Source organism: Ornithorhynchus anatinus, chromosome 3, assembly GCF_004115215.2.
Source record: "Ornithorhynchus anatinus isolate Pmale09 chromosome 3, mOrnAna1.pri.v4, whole genome shotgun sequence".
NCBI classification, from domain to species: domain Eukaryota; kingdom Metazoa; phylum Chordata; class Mammalia; order Monotremata; family Ornithorhynchidae; genus Ornithorhynchus; species Ornithorhynchus anatinus.
This window is the reverse complement of record NC_041730.1, coordinates 87,983,813-87,998,734: the sequence shown is the minus strand read 5'-3', so window position 1 is coordinate 87,998,734 and position 14,922 is coordinate 87,983,813. Positions and strand designations below refer to the sequence as shown.

At 49.0% G+C, this 14,922-nt stretch overlaps 1 protein-coding gene across 2 annotated transcripts in view; it reads left to right on the top strand.

The window, feature by feature from the left end:
• The window catches only part of TSPAN15 (tetraspanin 15), a 79,826-nt gene that overhangs the window by 40,114 nt on the left and 24,790 nt on the right, over positions 1 to 14,922 (top strand). Inside the window, exon 3 of one of the 2 annotated variants that reach the window (XM_029059201.1) lies at positions 1,646 to 1,720. The exons of the other annotated variant lie outside the window; for it this stretch is intronic. Coding sequence (XP_028915034.1) covers positions 1,646 to 1,720 — 75 coding nt within the window. The remainder of the gene's footprint in view (positions 1 to 1,645; positions 1,721 to 14,922) is intronic. 2 annotated transcript variants of the gene reach the window in all.

Below are 14,922 nucleotides of genomic sequence, written 5' to 3'. Positions count from 1 at the left end.
TGGCAGGCTGACCCCTTTGAGCTCCCGCACTTTATTTCTGAAGGTCAGAGATTATTGAGGTTATCTAGGAAAAATTGCAGCTTTTTCCCAGTTCCTTCTTCTGGAACACCTCACATGCATCCTCTCCCTCATTTGACCCATTCTACAAGTTGCAGCCAGAGCAATCCACTAAACCTGCTGGCAGAGACATGGCCGCACCCCTCCTCGAATCCCTCCAACTTCTCCCAGGGACCCTTGGAATCAAGGAAGCAGCGTGGCTCAGTGGAAAGAGCCTGGGCTTCGGAGTCAGAGGTCATGAGTTGGATTCCCGGCTCTGCCACTTGTCAGCTGTGGGACTGTGAGCAAGTCACTTAGCTTCTCGGTGCCTCAGTTACCTCATCTGTAAAATGGGGATTAACTGTGAGCCTCACGTGGGACAACCTGATGACCCTGTATCTCCCCCAGCGCTTAGAACGGTGCTCTGCACAGAGTAAACGCTTAGCAAATACCAACATTATTAAGGAAAAACTCCTGTTCTTGCCCCACCCTAAGGGTCTGCAACCTTTTCCCTCTGCACCCCTACTTAGACTCTCTGTCTCCAACCAGGCAAATCTGCCTGTCCTTCCTTTCTGTCAATAGATTTCCCTTTCTCCCCTGCCTTTGGTTCTTCCCTCCAACTGAATAATAATAAATAATAATGTTGGTATTTGTTAAGCGCTTACTCTGTGCAGAGGAGCACTGTTCTAAGCGCTGGGGGAGATACAGGGTCATCAGGTTGTCCCTCGTGAGGCTCACAGTCTTCATCCCCATTTTATAGAAGAGGTAACTGAGGCACCGAGAAGTTAAGTGACTTGCCCACAGTCACACAGCTGACGAGTGGCAGAGCCGGGATTCGAACCCATGACCTCCGACTCCCAAGCCCTGTGCAACGTGATTCTTCCTCTACTTTGTTCCCTTCCCCTCCTCCCTCCCTGGCCTCTCTCTCCCCTTCCCTTCTTCACTCCCTGCCCTCTCTCCTCTCTTCCCTCACCCTCTTCTTCCTCTCCATCACCATCCCATCTCAGCATTCCCCACCACCCCCACTCTTCTTCCTGTGAACATGGACCCTGGCCCCATAACCAGGCTGTTGTTTACCTTCTCTAGCATGAATGGAGACAGGGCTTAGTTGATCCTTTTCTTTTTTCACTGAGACTCGGCGGAAAAACTTCAGACTGAATCGCACGTCACAATCTCTGACAGACATCTGGGTCACTCTTCCTGTGTGTTCCCAAGGCCGTCTTTTCCATCTGGAGTTTCCAACAGAGCAGCTGGGGCATGGGAAGGGGAGAAGAGAGGGAGGAGGGGCAGCGATTCTTGCCGAAGGAAGGAAAAAAATGAAAGACAGTTATCCAGGAATCGATCGATCAATTGTATCTATTGAGCATCTACTCTCCGCAGAACGCGGTACGAAGCACTTAGGAGAGTACAATATATTGGAATTGGTAGACACGTTCCCTGCCCACAAGGAGACTGCAGTTTAGAGGGGAACTGATGAGCTCTCGAAATAGAATTCCCAGATCCAAACTGCTCTCTTCCCGCGTATTAAAGGCCAAAGCAGTCTGTGCTCTCAGCTAGCGCTGTCTCTTACGTGTTCTCTCAAGTAAATACACTGATTTCTGTCTTTCAGTTTATGTTCATCCTCGTAATCTGCCTGGTAATCGAGCTTATTGGTGGCGTGGTGGCCTTGATCTTCAGGAACCAGGTGGGCAAGTTGTCGATAGCAGAGTTTGATCACTTTGTGCGGAGCTTGGGAGCGTACGGTAAAATTAATACTAATGATATTCAGTGCTTACTGTGTGCGGAGCGCTGCGCTAATTGCTGGGGGAGGATACCCAGGAAGGAGTTAGACATAGCTCCTGACCCTCGGGTCACGATCTTTAGAGGATAAGTGGGGAGAAGGGAATGTAGACAGACATGTCAAGAATGAGGAAACATTAAAACCCGGAGGTATGACCTCTGCCCTTGAAGCATGATGTAGTGGATAGAGCACAGGCCTGGAAGTTAGAAGGTCATGGGTTCTGTCTCTTGTCTGCTGTGTGACCTTGGACAAGTCACTTTACTACTCTGGGTCTCAGTTACCTAATCTGTAAAATGGGGATGGAGACTGGGAGCCCCACTTGGGACAGGGACTGTGTCCAACCCGATTTGCTTGTATCTACCCCGGTGCTTAGTACAGTGTCTGGCACATAGTAAGCGCTCAACAAACACCTTTATTATTATTACATTATTATTGCAATCTAATGGAGGAGACAGACCCTAAAATAAACTACTGGCAGGAGGAAGCAAAAGAGTGGAAAGAGTTTGAGCTGTGGTTTCTCCATTTCCCTTCTTCTCCTCCTCTCTCTCCCCCTCACAGAGGTTGGGGCTGCCCTACCTCACAGTGAGCACTGGAGGGTTAACAGAAAGAGAAGCAGCATGGGGCTGGGAGTCAGAAGGTCCTGGGTTCTAATACTGGCTCCGCCCCTTGTCTGCTGTGTGACCCTGGGTAAGTCACTTGACTTTTGTGTACCTCAGTTCCCTCATCTGTAAAATGGAGATTGGGGCTGTGAGCCTCACAGGGGACAGGGACTTTGTCCAACCCAATTTGCTTGTACCCACCCAGTGCTTAGTAAGGTGCCTGGGACATAATAAGCACTTAACAAGTACCATCATTATTATTATTAGAAAGGAACATCTCATGCTTGCCAGAGCTCATTCATATTTTAGAGGCTCACAGTCTGTCAAATTGCCACCGGCCCTTGCCTCTTTGGGGAGTATCACCGCTAGACTGTAAACTCCTCTTCTAGACTGTGAGCTTCTTGTGGGCAGGGGACATGTCCACCAACTCTTTTCATTCATTCATTCAATAGTATTTATTGAGCGCTTACTCTGTGCAGAGCACCGTACTAAGCACTTGGAATGTACAATTCGGCAACAGATAGAGACAATCCCTGCCCAATGACGGGCTCACAGTCTAAACAGGGGAGACAGACAGCAGAGTAAAACAAAACAAAACAACATCATCAAGATAAATAGAATCATGGAGATATACACCTCATTAACAAAATAAATAAGGTAATAATATATACAAATAAGCACAGTGCTGAAGGGAGAGGAAAGGGGAAGAGCAGAGGGCGGCGGGGGAAGGGGAAGGGAGGAAAAGCAGAGGGAAACTCTTTTTGCATTGTACTCTCCCAAGCGCTTACTACAGTGCTCTGAACAAAGAAAGCACTCAATAAATGTGATTGAGAAGCTGTTTGGAAGCTGCAGTATAATAAGTAATATTGTGTTATTTATTAAGCACTCACAGTGCGCCAAGCAAGGCATTAAGCGCTGGAGTAGTTGCAAGATAATCAGATCGACATAGACCTTGTCCTACACAATGGGGCTCTCAGTAGAAGTGGGAGAGAGAACCGGTACTGAATCCCCATTTTACAGATGAGGAAACTTGAGGCTCAGAGAAGTGAAGTGATTTGCCCACGGTCACCCAGCAACAAGGGGCAGAGTTGGGATTAGAACCCAGGTCCTCTGACCTTCAGGTTCATGCTCTTTCCACACAAAACCAACCAAAATGATAATGATGATGGTATTTGTTAAGCGCTTACTATGAGCCAAGCACTGTTCTAAGCGCTGCATCTGATGCCTAGTCTTTTCTTCCACCCACCATTGGTTGAAGACACTCCCCCTGAGGCCAGGTGAGTAGGAAACCCAGAGGATGTGGCTTCATCCAGGCCAGCATTTTACCGCTCCGTTTCTGAGTCGGCTTAGAGTCGCTGAAGGGAACTGACTGGAATTTGAAGCCCATGCAGAGAGAGCAGCCGACTTTTCATTTAATTAGGAGCAGGAAGGCAGGAGGGTGAAAAGAGGATGAGGCTTTGCAGGAGTGGGCCAGGGTTTGGAAGACGCAGACTACCTTGGGAGCTAATGGCTCAGAGAACCACCTGGGTGGGTTTTCGGCCTTGCTCGGAAGACTTCGAGGCTGGCCGGGAGTTTGGGGGGGCCAGTCCAGCCCAGTGGCTGTGAATGTCAACAGTTTCTTCGTCCACCGCTGGAAATCCAGAGTGGGTGCCCAAGGGCACGGGATTCCCCGTGTTTCTACTGAACCTCAAAATGGCTGAGCGGGAGTGGTGCATTTGCTATGGGGCAGTGGGTGGGGAGGGGATTTGTCTTCCTCCCTGTATTTCCATCCCATAGCCCCTCCCAAGAGGGCAGGTCTGCAGGGAGTACAGACCTCACTGCTCGCTCCTCTAGAAGGTGGGGTCTGGGAGTGGGATTCTTATCATTTTCTGGTTGAAATCCGAGGCCCAGAGAATAATAATAATAATAATTTCGATATTTAAGTGCTTACTATGTAACGATGGCATTTGCTAAGCACTTACTATATGTCAAGCACCGTCCTAAGACCTGAGGTCGATATAATTGGATTGGACATAGTCCCTAGCCCACATGGAGCTCATAGTCTTAATCCCCATTTCATCTGAGGCGCAGAGAAGTGAGGTAACTTGCCCCAGGTCACAAAACAGATAAATGGTGGATCCGGGATTAGAATCCAGGTCCTTCTGACTCCTAGGCCCTGGCTCTATCTACGAGGCTCTGCTGCCATGCTGCTTCCCTGCCAGGCCTGGTACTAAGCACTGAGGTGTTGTCTTACGCTACTGAGTCTTCGTCCCCAACCCATAGTGACGCCGAGGACACATCTCTCCCAGAACGCCCCGCCTCCATCTGCAATCGTTCTGGTAGTGGATCCAGAGAGTTTTCTTGGTAAAAATAAGGAGGAGGTTTACCATTGTCATCTTCTGTGCAGTAAACTCGAGTCTCCGCCCTCATCTCTCTCCTGTGCTGCTGCTGCCCAGTACAGGTGCGTTTTGATTCGTAGCAGATTGCCTTCCACTCACTAGCCACTGGCCGAGCCAGGAATGGAATGGACAGGCCTCTCCTTGACTCTCCCTCCCGTAGCTGAGACCGGTAGAGGACTGGAAACGAGAGGGGTTGCACTGAGATAGATACAGATAATCAGGTTCAATACAGTCCCTGTTCCACATAGGGTTTATACTCTTAATCCCCATTTTACAGATGAGGAAACTGAGGCACGGAGAAGTCATGGGGTCATTGCCTTTTATTTTATTTTTTTTGGTTAATGGTATTTGTTAAGCGCTTACAATGTGCCAAGCACTGTATTAAACTCTGGGGTAGACACAGTCCCTGTCCCACATGGAGCTCCCAGTCTTAATCCCCATTTTACAGATGAGGTAACTGAGACACAGAGACGGGATGCGACTTGCCCAGGGTCACACAGCAGACAAGCAATGGAGAAGTGGCTCCTCAAGCCTCCCAGGGATTGGAGCCTGTTTGGGAGGAGGCAGGGCCCAATGAGCTAGTCCCTCACCAGCCCCAGGGAGAGAAAAAGGAGACTTTTTGTCACCCTATTCCTCAAATGGATTTTCTCCAAGGAAAACCTAATCCTTTCAGGCCTGTCGTCCCTGTGCCTGTCCCGTGAGTTCCAGGCAAACGAAGCTATTCTAAGCAAGGAGTCAGAATTGAGAGTGTCCCCAGTTATTACCATACTGAGTCAGGTTCCGTTTCCCTGAGAAATACGTAAATTAGTCTGGAATGGGGAAGGAAGGTCCCGTTATTCCACAAAAGGCAGGGATCGGACTCCCACCCCAGCTCAGTCCGGAGAGCTGGTCAGCCCGTCGGGGAGACCACCGTACTGGCAGACCTCGCCCTGGGCTGGGATCCCACAGTTTAGCTTTTCCCTGCCAAGTGCCCTGAGAGATAAGCGCCTCTTCCCCAACCATTTCACGGATGGCAAAACTGAAACGCAGGGCAACTTGCCTCTTCTCTCCGTAGCTTAGTACGGTGCTCTGCTTACTGCCGGCACTTAATAAATGGCAGAGCAAGCAAGACGCAGCATGGCTCAGTGGAAAGAGCACGGGCTTTGGAGTCAGAGGTCATGAGTTCGAATCCCGGCTCTGCCACTTGTCTGCTGTGTGACCGTGGGCAAGTCACTTCACTTCTCTATGCCTCAGTTCCCTCCTCTGTCAAATGGGGATTATAACTGTGAGCCTCACGTGGGCCAACCTGATGACCCTGGATCTCCCCCAGCGCTTAGAACAGTGCTCTGCACATAGTAAGCGCTTAACAAATACCAACATTATTACAAAGCTATGGAGTGGGGGCAGTGGGGTGAGACGCAAAGAGAGGTGAACGAAGGATGGGAATTTAGGGAATTGAGAAACAGCTTGTCCTAGTGGTTAGAGCATGTGCCTGGGAGTGAGGGAGGACTTGGGTTCTAATCCTGGCTCTGCCATTTGTCTGCTATATGACTTTGGGCAAGTCACTTCACTTCTCTGGGCCTCAGTTACCTCATCTGTAACATGGGAATTAAGGCTCTGAGCCCTCTGTGGGACAGGGACTGTGTCCAACCCAATTTGCTTGTGTCCACCCCAGCGCATTAATACGGTGCTCGGCACATTTTAAGTACTTAACAAATGCCACAATAAATATGTATATACAGCAGCGTGGCTCAGTGGAAAGAGCCCGGGCTTGGGAGTCAGAGGTCATGGGTTCGAATCCCAGCTCTGCCACTTGTCAGCTGTGTGACCGTGGGCAAGTCACTTCACTTCTCAGTTACCTCATCTGTAAAATGGGGATTAACTGTGAACCTGACGTGGGACAACGTGATTACCCCGTATCTACCCCAGCGCTTAGACCAGTGCTCTGCACATAGAAAGTGCTCAACAAATACCAATATTATTGATACGCACACACACATATGGACTTCCATTGGACAGTCAGCTCTGGTTGATTGGAAAGCCTCCTTGAGGGACTCCCTTTCTGTCCCTAATGTAGAACATTTCTGGGGATGCTTTAGTACCTAAATTCAAAAGTGTCCTTGATAAAATCAGCTTTTTAATCCTCCACTAAGGAACAGGACGTGGGGTACCCAGCCCAAGTCATTTTAAAGTTGGCAGGGAATTTGCCAAGGAGGTTGTGGGGAGGGGGAAGAGGGGTGGGGCATGTAGATTATTGCCTGAAGATCAACTGCACTTGCAGAACAAGTTTGTACCCTGCTTGCCAACTCTGGGTCAAGGCAGCTGATTCTTCCCTAGCCCTGGGCATTTGCTAGATGAGTAGGAAGAATTGATTCCCCTTCTCCTTTCCCCTCACTTCCCTCGGGGCAGGCAGAGATTGCCCGTCTGTGCTGGGAAGGGCAGAGGCGGCCTTCGGCAGCTAGCTGGGTCAGCTCGCCAGGCTCGGTGACTTTCCTGCTCTCGAGGAGGACATCCTGGGAAATGCCCCTCTCAGTTGACAGCTTGGCATGACCAGTGCCTTTCCCTCCCTCCCTCGGCTTCCCAGACCTCCAGCTCTAAGGCAAAATTTAGGATCGGCAGGTTCGATTTCTTTTTTCCCCCGCACTGATTTCTATGTGGCATTAGACTTGAGGTGGGGCAAAAAGCCATGGAATATAGTCCCTTTCTTGAATTTCCCTGGGAAAGAGGCAGCAGGTTTTCATTCAGTAGTATGTATTGAGCGCTTACTATGTGCAGAACGCTGTGTTAAGCACTTGGAATGTACAATTCGGCAACAGATAGAGACAATCCCTGCCCAATGACGGGCTCACAGTCTAAACGGGGAACAGACAGGAGCTCACAGGGACCCTGGTTAATTTTTTTTTCCATTAGTGTTTCTATTCCTAAATGTTACAGAGACAAAGGATCCCATGCACTATAGCTTCTGGGGACAAATGGCCCAAATGATAAAAAGATTCCACAAAGAAGGAGAAATCAGAGAGACCATTAGTTTCAAAGCTGCCATATAATTTCATCCAAAAATGTCTTGAATGTCTCAAGAATTCCTCCTCAGAAGCACTGTACAAACCATTAATTCACCCCCCACAATGTCCTACAAAGCTTATCTGTGGGTTGATCCTCATTTTAAGGAGAGGAAATAGGGACAGAGAGGAGGGTGAGACTGAAATCCTGTTAGGGACCCATATATCTTGTTTCTTTCCAGGGGACCAGTGGTTCCCAGGTAGTGGGCTGGAACACCCTGGAGTGACAGGTATGTCCTGAGAATCTTCCAGAGTGCCACCCTCCTGGATTTACAAGGGCACACATGGGCACGTTCTCCCACTTGAAAGGGCTCCATCCAATCAAAGACGGTGGCCCACTTGAAATGGAGATCTTGCAGGCCTAGAGACGTGGTCTTTGAATTCCTCTTTCCCTTGTCCCACCCTTTCCCCAACTCCTCATCCCCCCAAACAAATGCTATGGAATTCTGGGATGTGGGCTGCTCACCTCCCCAGTCCAGCACCTGGATCCCACCACCAGGATCTCTTGAAGCCCAAATTAAAAAAAAAAATTAGAAAACACACCTCGTGGTAGAGACTTTTATCTCTGGAGACCATTGGGGGGGATGAAGGGGAGAGGGGAATCACTGGAAAATGGAACAAAGATGGTGACCATGCTTGTGCAAAAGCTAAGAGGGGGCAGCGGGGACTCTGGTTAGGCATGGTGGCCATATCCCAGGGGGCCGCCAACTTGAGAGCATCAAGAAGCAGGTGGTCACCCCTTTCTGCCCGCTGTCCTGAGGTGACCGCTTATCTTTGTTACCCTCTGATGCCACCCTTGCAGAGTGGGTGAAGAGCTGGGATCCAGATGTGAGGTGGTTTTGGATAGAGATTGCAAGACGAGTGGACTGGGAGGTGGCTTGTCTTCAGTTTGGGCAGCTGGAGAAAGTGAAGACTTGTTTCTTATATTTCGGTATTTGGGGAATGTTTGCTTTATAAAGAAAAATAGATCAGATGCCTCCTTTTTCACAGTCTCTTCACAAAGCTTTACTCCATTCTGCCCCTCCCCTTGCCTATTGGTATGAGTTCAGAGGCCAGGGAAGCCAAGGGAGAAGTGAATTCAGAACAGGTCTCTTTTCCTTGAAGGTCGTTCAAGGGAATCCCCCTTGAACCTCTGGGAGTTAAATGTCTCAAAATCATTCTTGGATTTGGAGAGCTCAGCGCTGAAAGGAAGCCCCCTTGTTTGGATGATGGAGGAGGCTGCAGTCAGGCAACGGGGAGCGGGGCCTGCCAGCTGGGTCTACAGCCTTCCTGTCCTGGGTTGGGGCGGGCGCTGCTGCAGCATGCCGAATTTTACTGCCTCCCTTCCTGGGACTCTGGTTTTCCACAGTCGGCTCCTGCTGTTGGGAACTGTGACCGGCGGGAATATTTCCAGCTCCCCCAGGATTGGCTCTGTCGGGTTTGAGGTTGCTGTGGAAAGCAAACGAAAGGAGTTGGGTGCTCTTTTCATATGTGAGCAGGGGTGTCGGAAGTCAAGAGGGAATTCCTCAAGGCCTGAAACTTGCCCACCTGTGGCCCGGAGGCTTCTGGAAACAGGAGCCAGAGGCGGTTGCCCCACCCCAGCAGATGGCTTCCTTCCTCTGTTTGTTTCGTCTTGGTGGGGAGAGTCCCCTGGGCTTCCCCCAGCCCCTCATCCAGCTGATGTGTCATTCTGCCGGATGTTGTTGCCAAGCTTTAGTGGCTGCCAGGGCTCTGAAGAGACAGCGTACATGCCTTCCGGAGGGGGATGCGGTGGACGTGGGGGCCGCTTCTGGACTTCTCCGCACCCTGGTTGGGTGGGCTGGGGGCATCTGCCTCTCTGCACCTGTGGAATTTTGTCAGCCCTCATCAGTCCTTATCACCCAAGTACCCGTGAGGTAAGAGACGATACTGAGCCAACTTCTTTTGGCCCCGAGCTCCCCAGGGCCAAGCCTCTGAGGTCAAATAAAGAAATGGATCTTGTTTCTCCTCTATATCAATAATACTAATGATTGTGAAATTTGTTAAGTACTTACTAAGTGCCAGGCACTGTACTAAGCGCTGGGTGGATACAAACTGAGTTGGACACAGTCCCCGTCCCACATGGGGCTCAAAGTCTTAATCCCCATTTTACAGATGGAGTGACCGAGGCCCAGAGAAGTGAAGCGACTTGTCCAAGGTCACACAGCAGACAAGAGGCAGAGCCAGGACTAGAACCCAGGTCCTTCTGACTCCCCGGCCCATTTCTATCCACTAGGCCGTGGGGCATATTTCACCACTTGGCCCCTGGCTGGCTTCAGTCCTTCAGTGGGAGCCACTCAATCGAAGTATCAAGGAGCATCGTGGCCTAGTGGTAAGGGCACAGGACTAGAAGTCAGAAGACCTGGCTCTAATCTCAGCTCTGCTACTTGTCTGCTGTTTGATCTTGATGATGATTATGGTATTTGTGAAGGGCTTAGTATGTGTCAAACACTGTAAGTGCTGCGGTAGACACAAGATTTTTTTTAATCAAGTTGGACACAGCCCAGGTCCAGCACGGGGCTCACAATCTAACAGGATGGAGAAAAGCTATTGAATCCCCATTTTACAATTAAAAAAACTACGGCCAAGAGAAGTTTAGGACTTGCCCAGTTGGCAGAGCCGGATTTAGAACCCAGGTTCTCCGACTCCCAGGCCTTTTGCCCTTTCCACAAGGCCACGCTGCTTCTAAGTATCCTCGGGGACGTCACTTAACTTCTCTGGGCCTCACTTCCTCATCTGGAAAATGGGGATTCAATTCCTGTTCTCCCTCCACCTTAGTCTGGGAGCCCCATGAAGGGCAGGTACTGTGTCTGAGCCAATTATCTAGATCTATCGCAGTGCAGAGCACAGTACTTGGCCCAAAGTAAGCGCTTAACAAGTGCCATGTATCTATCCTCACCCTGGGCAACTGGAAGTGAAAACATCGGAGCTTCAGGAAGGGAGAGAGGAGAACTGACCAAGAGGGTCAGGGATAAAATTTCAGCAGTGTAGAAGTGACCTCATCCTTATAAGGCCTCAGCAGTGCAAGGAGAGGAACTGCTGATACTTCCTTGTAGTCTGGAATTTCTCCAGTGTAGAAGCGATTCTGCCGCTTGTCAGCTGTGTGACTTTGGACAAGTCTCTTCTTGGTGCCTCAGTTCCCTCATCTGTAAAATGGGGCTGAAGACTTCGAGCCTCACATGCTCAACATCCTGATTCCCTTGTATCTACTCCAGCGCTTAGAACAGTGCTCTGCACATAGTAAGCGCTTAACAAATACCAACATTATTATTATTATTATTCTTAAGAGATGACCTTGGAGTCCATCCTCCTGCCTCCAGCCTGAATGGATAGGCAGTTAGCCTAATCCTAAAGATCCCAAAGGGAGGAGATTTAAAAAACTCCGTCATCCATCCCAAGCGTTCTCTCTTCCTTTGGTGCAGATATCTGTTTCTTCTCAGAGTCAAGCTTTCTGTCATAAACCTCTTTCAGGATCTTGTTGTGCCAGGGTTTTTCTTCCTCACCCTAGAAGGCATCATTCATTCAGTAGTATTTATTGAGCGCTTACTAGGTGCAGAGCACTGTACTAAGCGCTTGGAATGTACAACTCGGCAACAGATAGAGACAATCTGTGTTCTCCGTGATCTGCTTTCCTTCCGTTAAGGTGAGAGAACTTGCAGTGTTGCTGTAGTGGTTTGTTTCACGGCAGGCAGGTGGCCTTTTTTTCCCAGCCAATTCAGTTCCAGTTTCATTCAGGTAGCAACTCTTGATTCCGCAATTAGTTTTCTGGCTGGAATAAACACCACCCCCACACACCAAAAAAACCCAGAAATTTTCATTTCCCATTCTTCTAATTGTTCTCCTATTATCCTCAGTTTCACTTTCCAACTCACGACCTTCCCTTCCCCGACACCACCCCAGGATCATTTTCACTCTCTCTCTTTCACTCTGAGTAAAATGTAGTTGCAGTTAATATTAATAAAATATAACAAAATAGTATTAATTGAAATGTTAGTTAAGCACTTACTATAAGGGAGTCAGAGATCCTGGGTTCTAATCCTGACTGCCACTAGTCTACTTTGTGAGCTTGGCAAGCCATTGAACTTCTCTGTGCTTCAGTTTCCTCATCTGTAAAATGACGATTCCATACCTATTCTCCTTCGTAATTAAAGCCCGTGTGGGACAGCGACTGTGTCCAATGTGATTATCTTGTCTCTACCCCATTGCTTAGTACAGTGCTTGGCAAAAAGTAAGCTCTTAAATACCACGATTATTATTATTATTATTTTTACTAAGCCCTGGAATAGAGATAAGATAATCAGGTAGGACATAGTTCCAGTTCTCACATAAGGGTCACAGCCTAAGTAGGAAGGAGAACAGGTATTGAATCCCCATTTTACAGATGAGGAAGCTGAAGCATAGAAAAGTGAAACAGCGTGAGTGGGCTAGCGGCTAGAGCACGGGCCTGAATGTCAGGAAGGATCTGGGATCTAAACCTGGCTCCACCACTTGTCTGCTCTGTGACCTTGGGGAATTGAAGTGACTTGCCTCAGGTACCTCATCTGTAAAATGGTGATTAAGACTGTGGGCTCCGTGTGGGACACTGACTATGTCCAACCTGATTTGCTCGTATCTACCTTAGTGCTTAGTACAGTGCCTGGCACATAGTAAGTGCTTAACTAATACCATTTTAAAAAAGTGAAGTGACTTGTCCAAGGTCACACAGAAGGCAAGCTCTGACTCCCTGCTCATGTTGGGGAAGCAGCATGGTTTAGTGGATAGACCACGGGCCTGGGAAGTCAGAAGGACCTGGGTTCTAATCCCGGATCCACCACGTCTGCTGTGTGACCTTGGGCAAGTCATTGAAGTTCTCTATGCTTCAGTTTCCTCATCTGTAAAATGGGGATCCTTAGACTGTGAACCCCAAGTGGGACAGGGACTGTGATGAACCTGATCAGCTTGTATCTACCCCAGAGCTTAGAATAGTACTTGGCACATACTAAGCGCTTAATAAGTATCGTTATTATTATGATTATTACATTACCACCCAACCACTACCCACTCAATTCAGTTCCTTTTCCACCTGCCACCTGGTTTTGCTCAGGGCCCCCACCCAACTTTCAACGGATCCCCTTCCTCATGCCAAGGAGAGGTTCTTCCTCCCTCCGCCATCCACGATGGCGATTCAGGAACGTGACCTCCCCTAATATTGTGACAGTTGAGCCGAATGCCCATCTCCAGGTTTTCATAGCAAAACCACCCCCCGCGCCCCGGCCCTTGGGATTGCTCGCGTCTCAGTCCGGCTCTCAAATGCCGCCATTCAGAACCAGATGAGCTGCGAGGTTTCAGCTTCTGAGCGGTCTGTCTTCCCCGCCGTTTGGGCAGTTCAGACGGTCTGTTTTTTCCTCCGAAGCCTCTTCGGATGGCCCTGGATTTTCCCAGCCCTACAGCGTGTCTTTTCGGAGCAGCCGTCTGGAGAAAGGGAACATTTCTCTTCCAGCGATTGTTTGCCGTTGGGGCTGTGAAATACCTTTGTGGCCAGCAGCTTGAAAGTAAGGGAGATTAAGACCGTTCCCACACTGATATCACTTATCTCTTGGGCACGGTCTCATCAGCAAGGAAAGCACCTGGAATGGAAAGGAGGAAACTGACATGGCCTAGTGGCTAGAGCATGGACCTGGGAGTCAGGTCATGGGTTCTAATCTCGGCTCCGCCCCTCATCTGCTGTGTGACCTTAGGCAAGTCATTTCATTTCCCTGGGCCTGATACCTCATCTGTAAAATGGGGATTAAGACTGCGAACCTCATGTGGGACAGGGACCGTGTCCAACCCGATTTGCTTGTATCCACCCCAGCAGCGTGGCTCAGTGGAAAGAGCACGGGTTTAGGAGTCAGAGGTCGTGGGTTCTAATCCTGGCTCCGCCACCTGCCAGCCGAGTGACTTGGGGCAAGTCACTTAAATTTCGGTGCCTCAGTTACCTCATCTGTAAAATGGGGATGAAGACTGTTAGCCTCACATGGGACAACGTGATTACCCTGTATCTCCCCCAGCGCTTAGAACATTGCTCGGCCCATAGTAAGCGCTTAACAAATACCAACATTATTATATTATTAGTATAGTGCCTGGTACATAGTAAGCACTTAACAGATACCACAATTATTATTATTATTATTCTTGACAACCTAGGTCTCTAAGATACCTTGCTCTCAGATCTTGGGTTCAGTTTATTTTGTTTTTAGTGTCCCAGAAGTCTTTACATCTGCTAGCCAGTGCGTGATGAATCTCTTTTAAAAAGTTCTTCTTAACCGTTCTCTCTCCGTTTCTTCCTCCGTGAAGTGGAGTGATTAGTTATTTGAAAACATCTGTTATATCTGGCTGGGAAGTGGGTACCAGAGAGGTCGTATGGCCTAGTGGAGACTAAAAAATGAGTCGGTTGGCCTGGGTTCAGGCAAGACTCTTCCCCCGGCCTGCTGTGTGACCCTGTCCGGGCCACTTTATCTCTCTGTGCTTTCCCCATAATAAACATGACTGATTAAACATTTTAACTATGTCTGGGGCTGAAGGAAATACAAGAAAATAGGATCTAACAGAGTCCCCGCCTTTCCTGAGGCTCACAGTCGAAGAGGTAGAGGATCTGGGGTCTTCTCTCCATTTTATAGATGAGAAGACTGAGGCCCAGAGAGGTAAAAATTACTCGAGTTCCCACGCCAAGCCGGTGGCAGAGCTGGGGCTACTACTCTCGTTCCCATGCTCTCTCCATTTGGCCACGCCGCCTCCCATCTGCGAAATGAATGCTGGATGGAGAAAAGAGATCTTCAAGTGCGTTGAGTTTCACCGAAATAGGTGCTACATACCAAGAAGTAGCAGGGTCGTAGTTTAGCAGCATCCAGTACTAATCTTGAATGCTTTTGGTCCAAGAAAAAAATCCAGATATGTATTTCTCATCTAAAAGCAATTATTTTTTAGATGGTCATCTCCCCTCCCTTCCTGCCATTCCCAGCGCATCAAGCTGAGAATGCCCCCTTTATGCCAACCCCAGCCTCTAAAGTTGCCTTCTGTGGGCTCAAAGCTCTGATTGTGGGGAATATATGCAAATCTTCCAGCCCTCCTTTTCT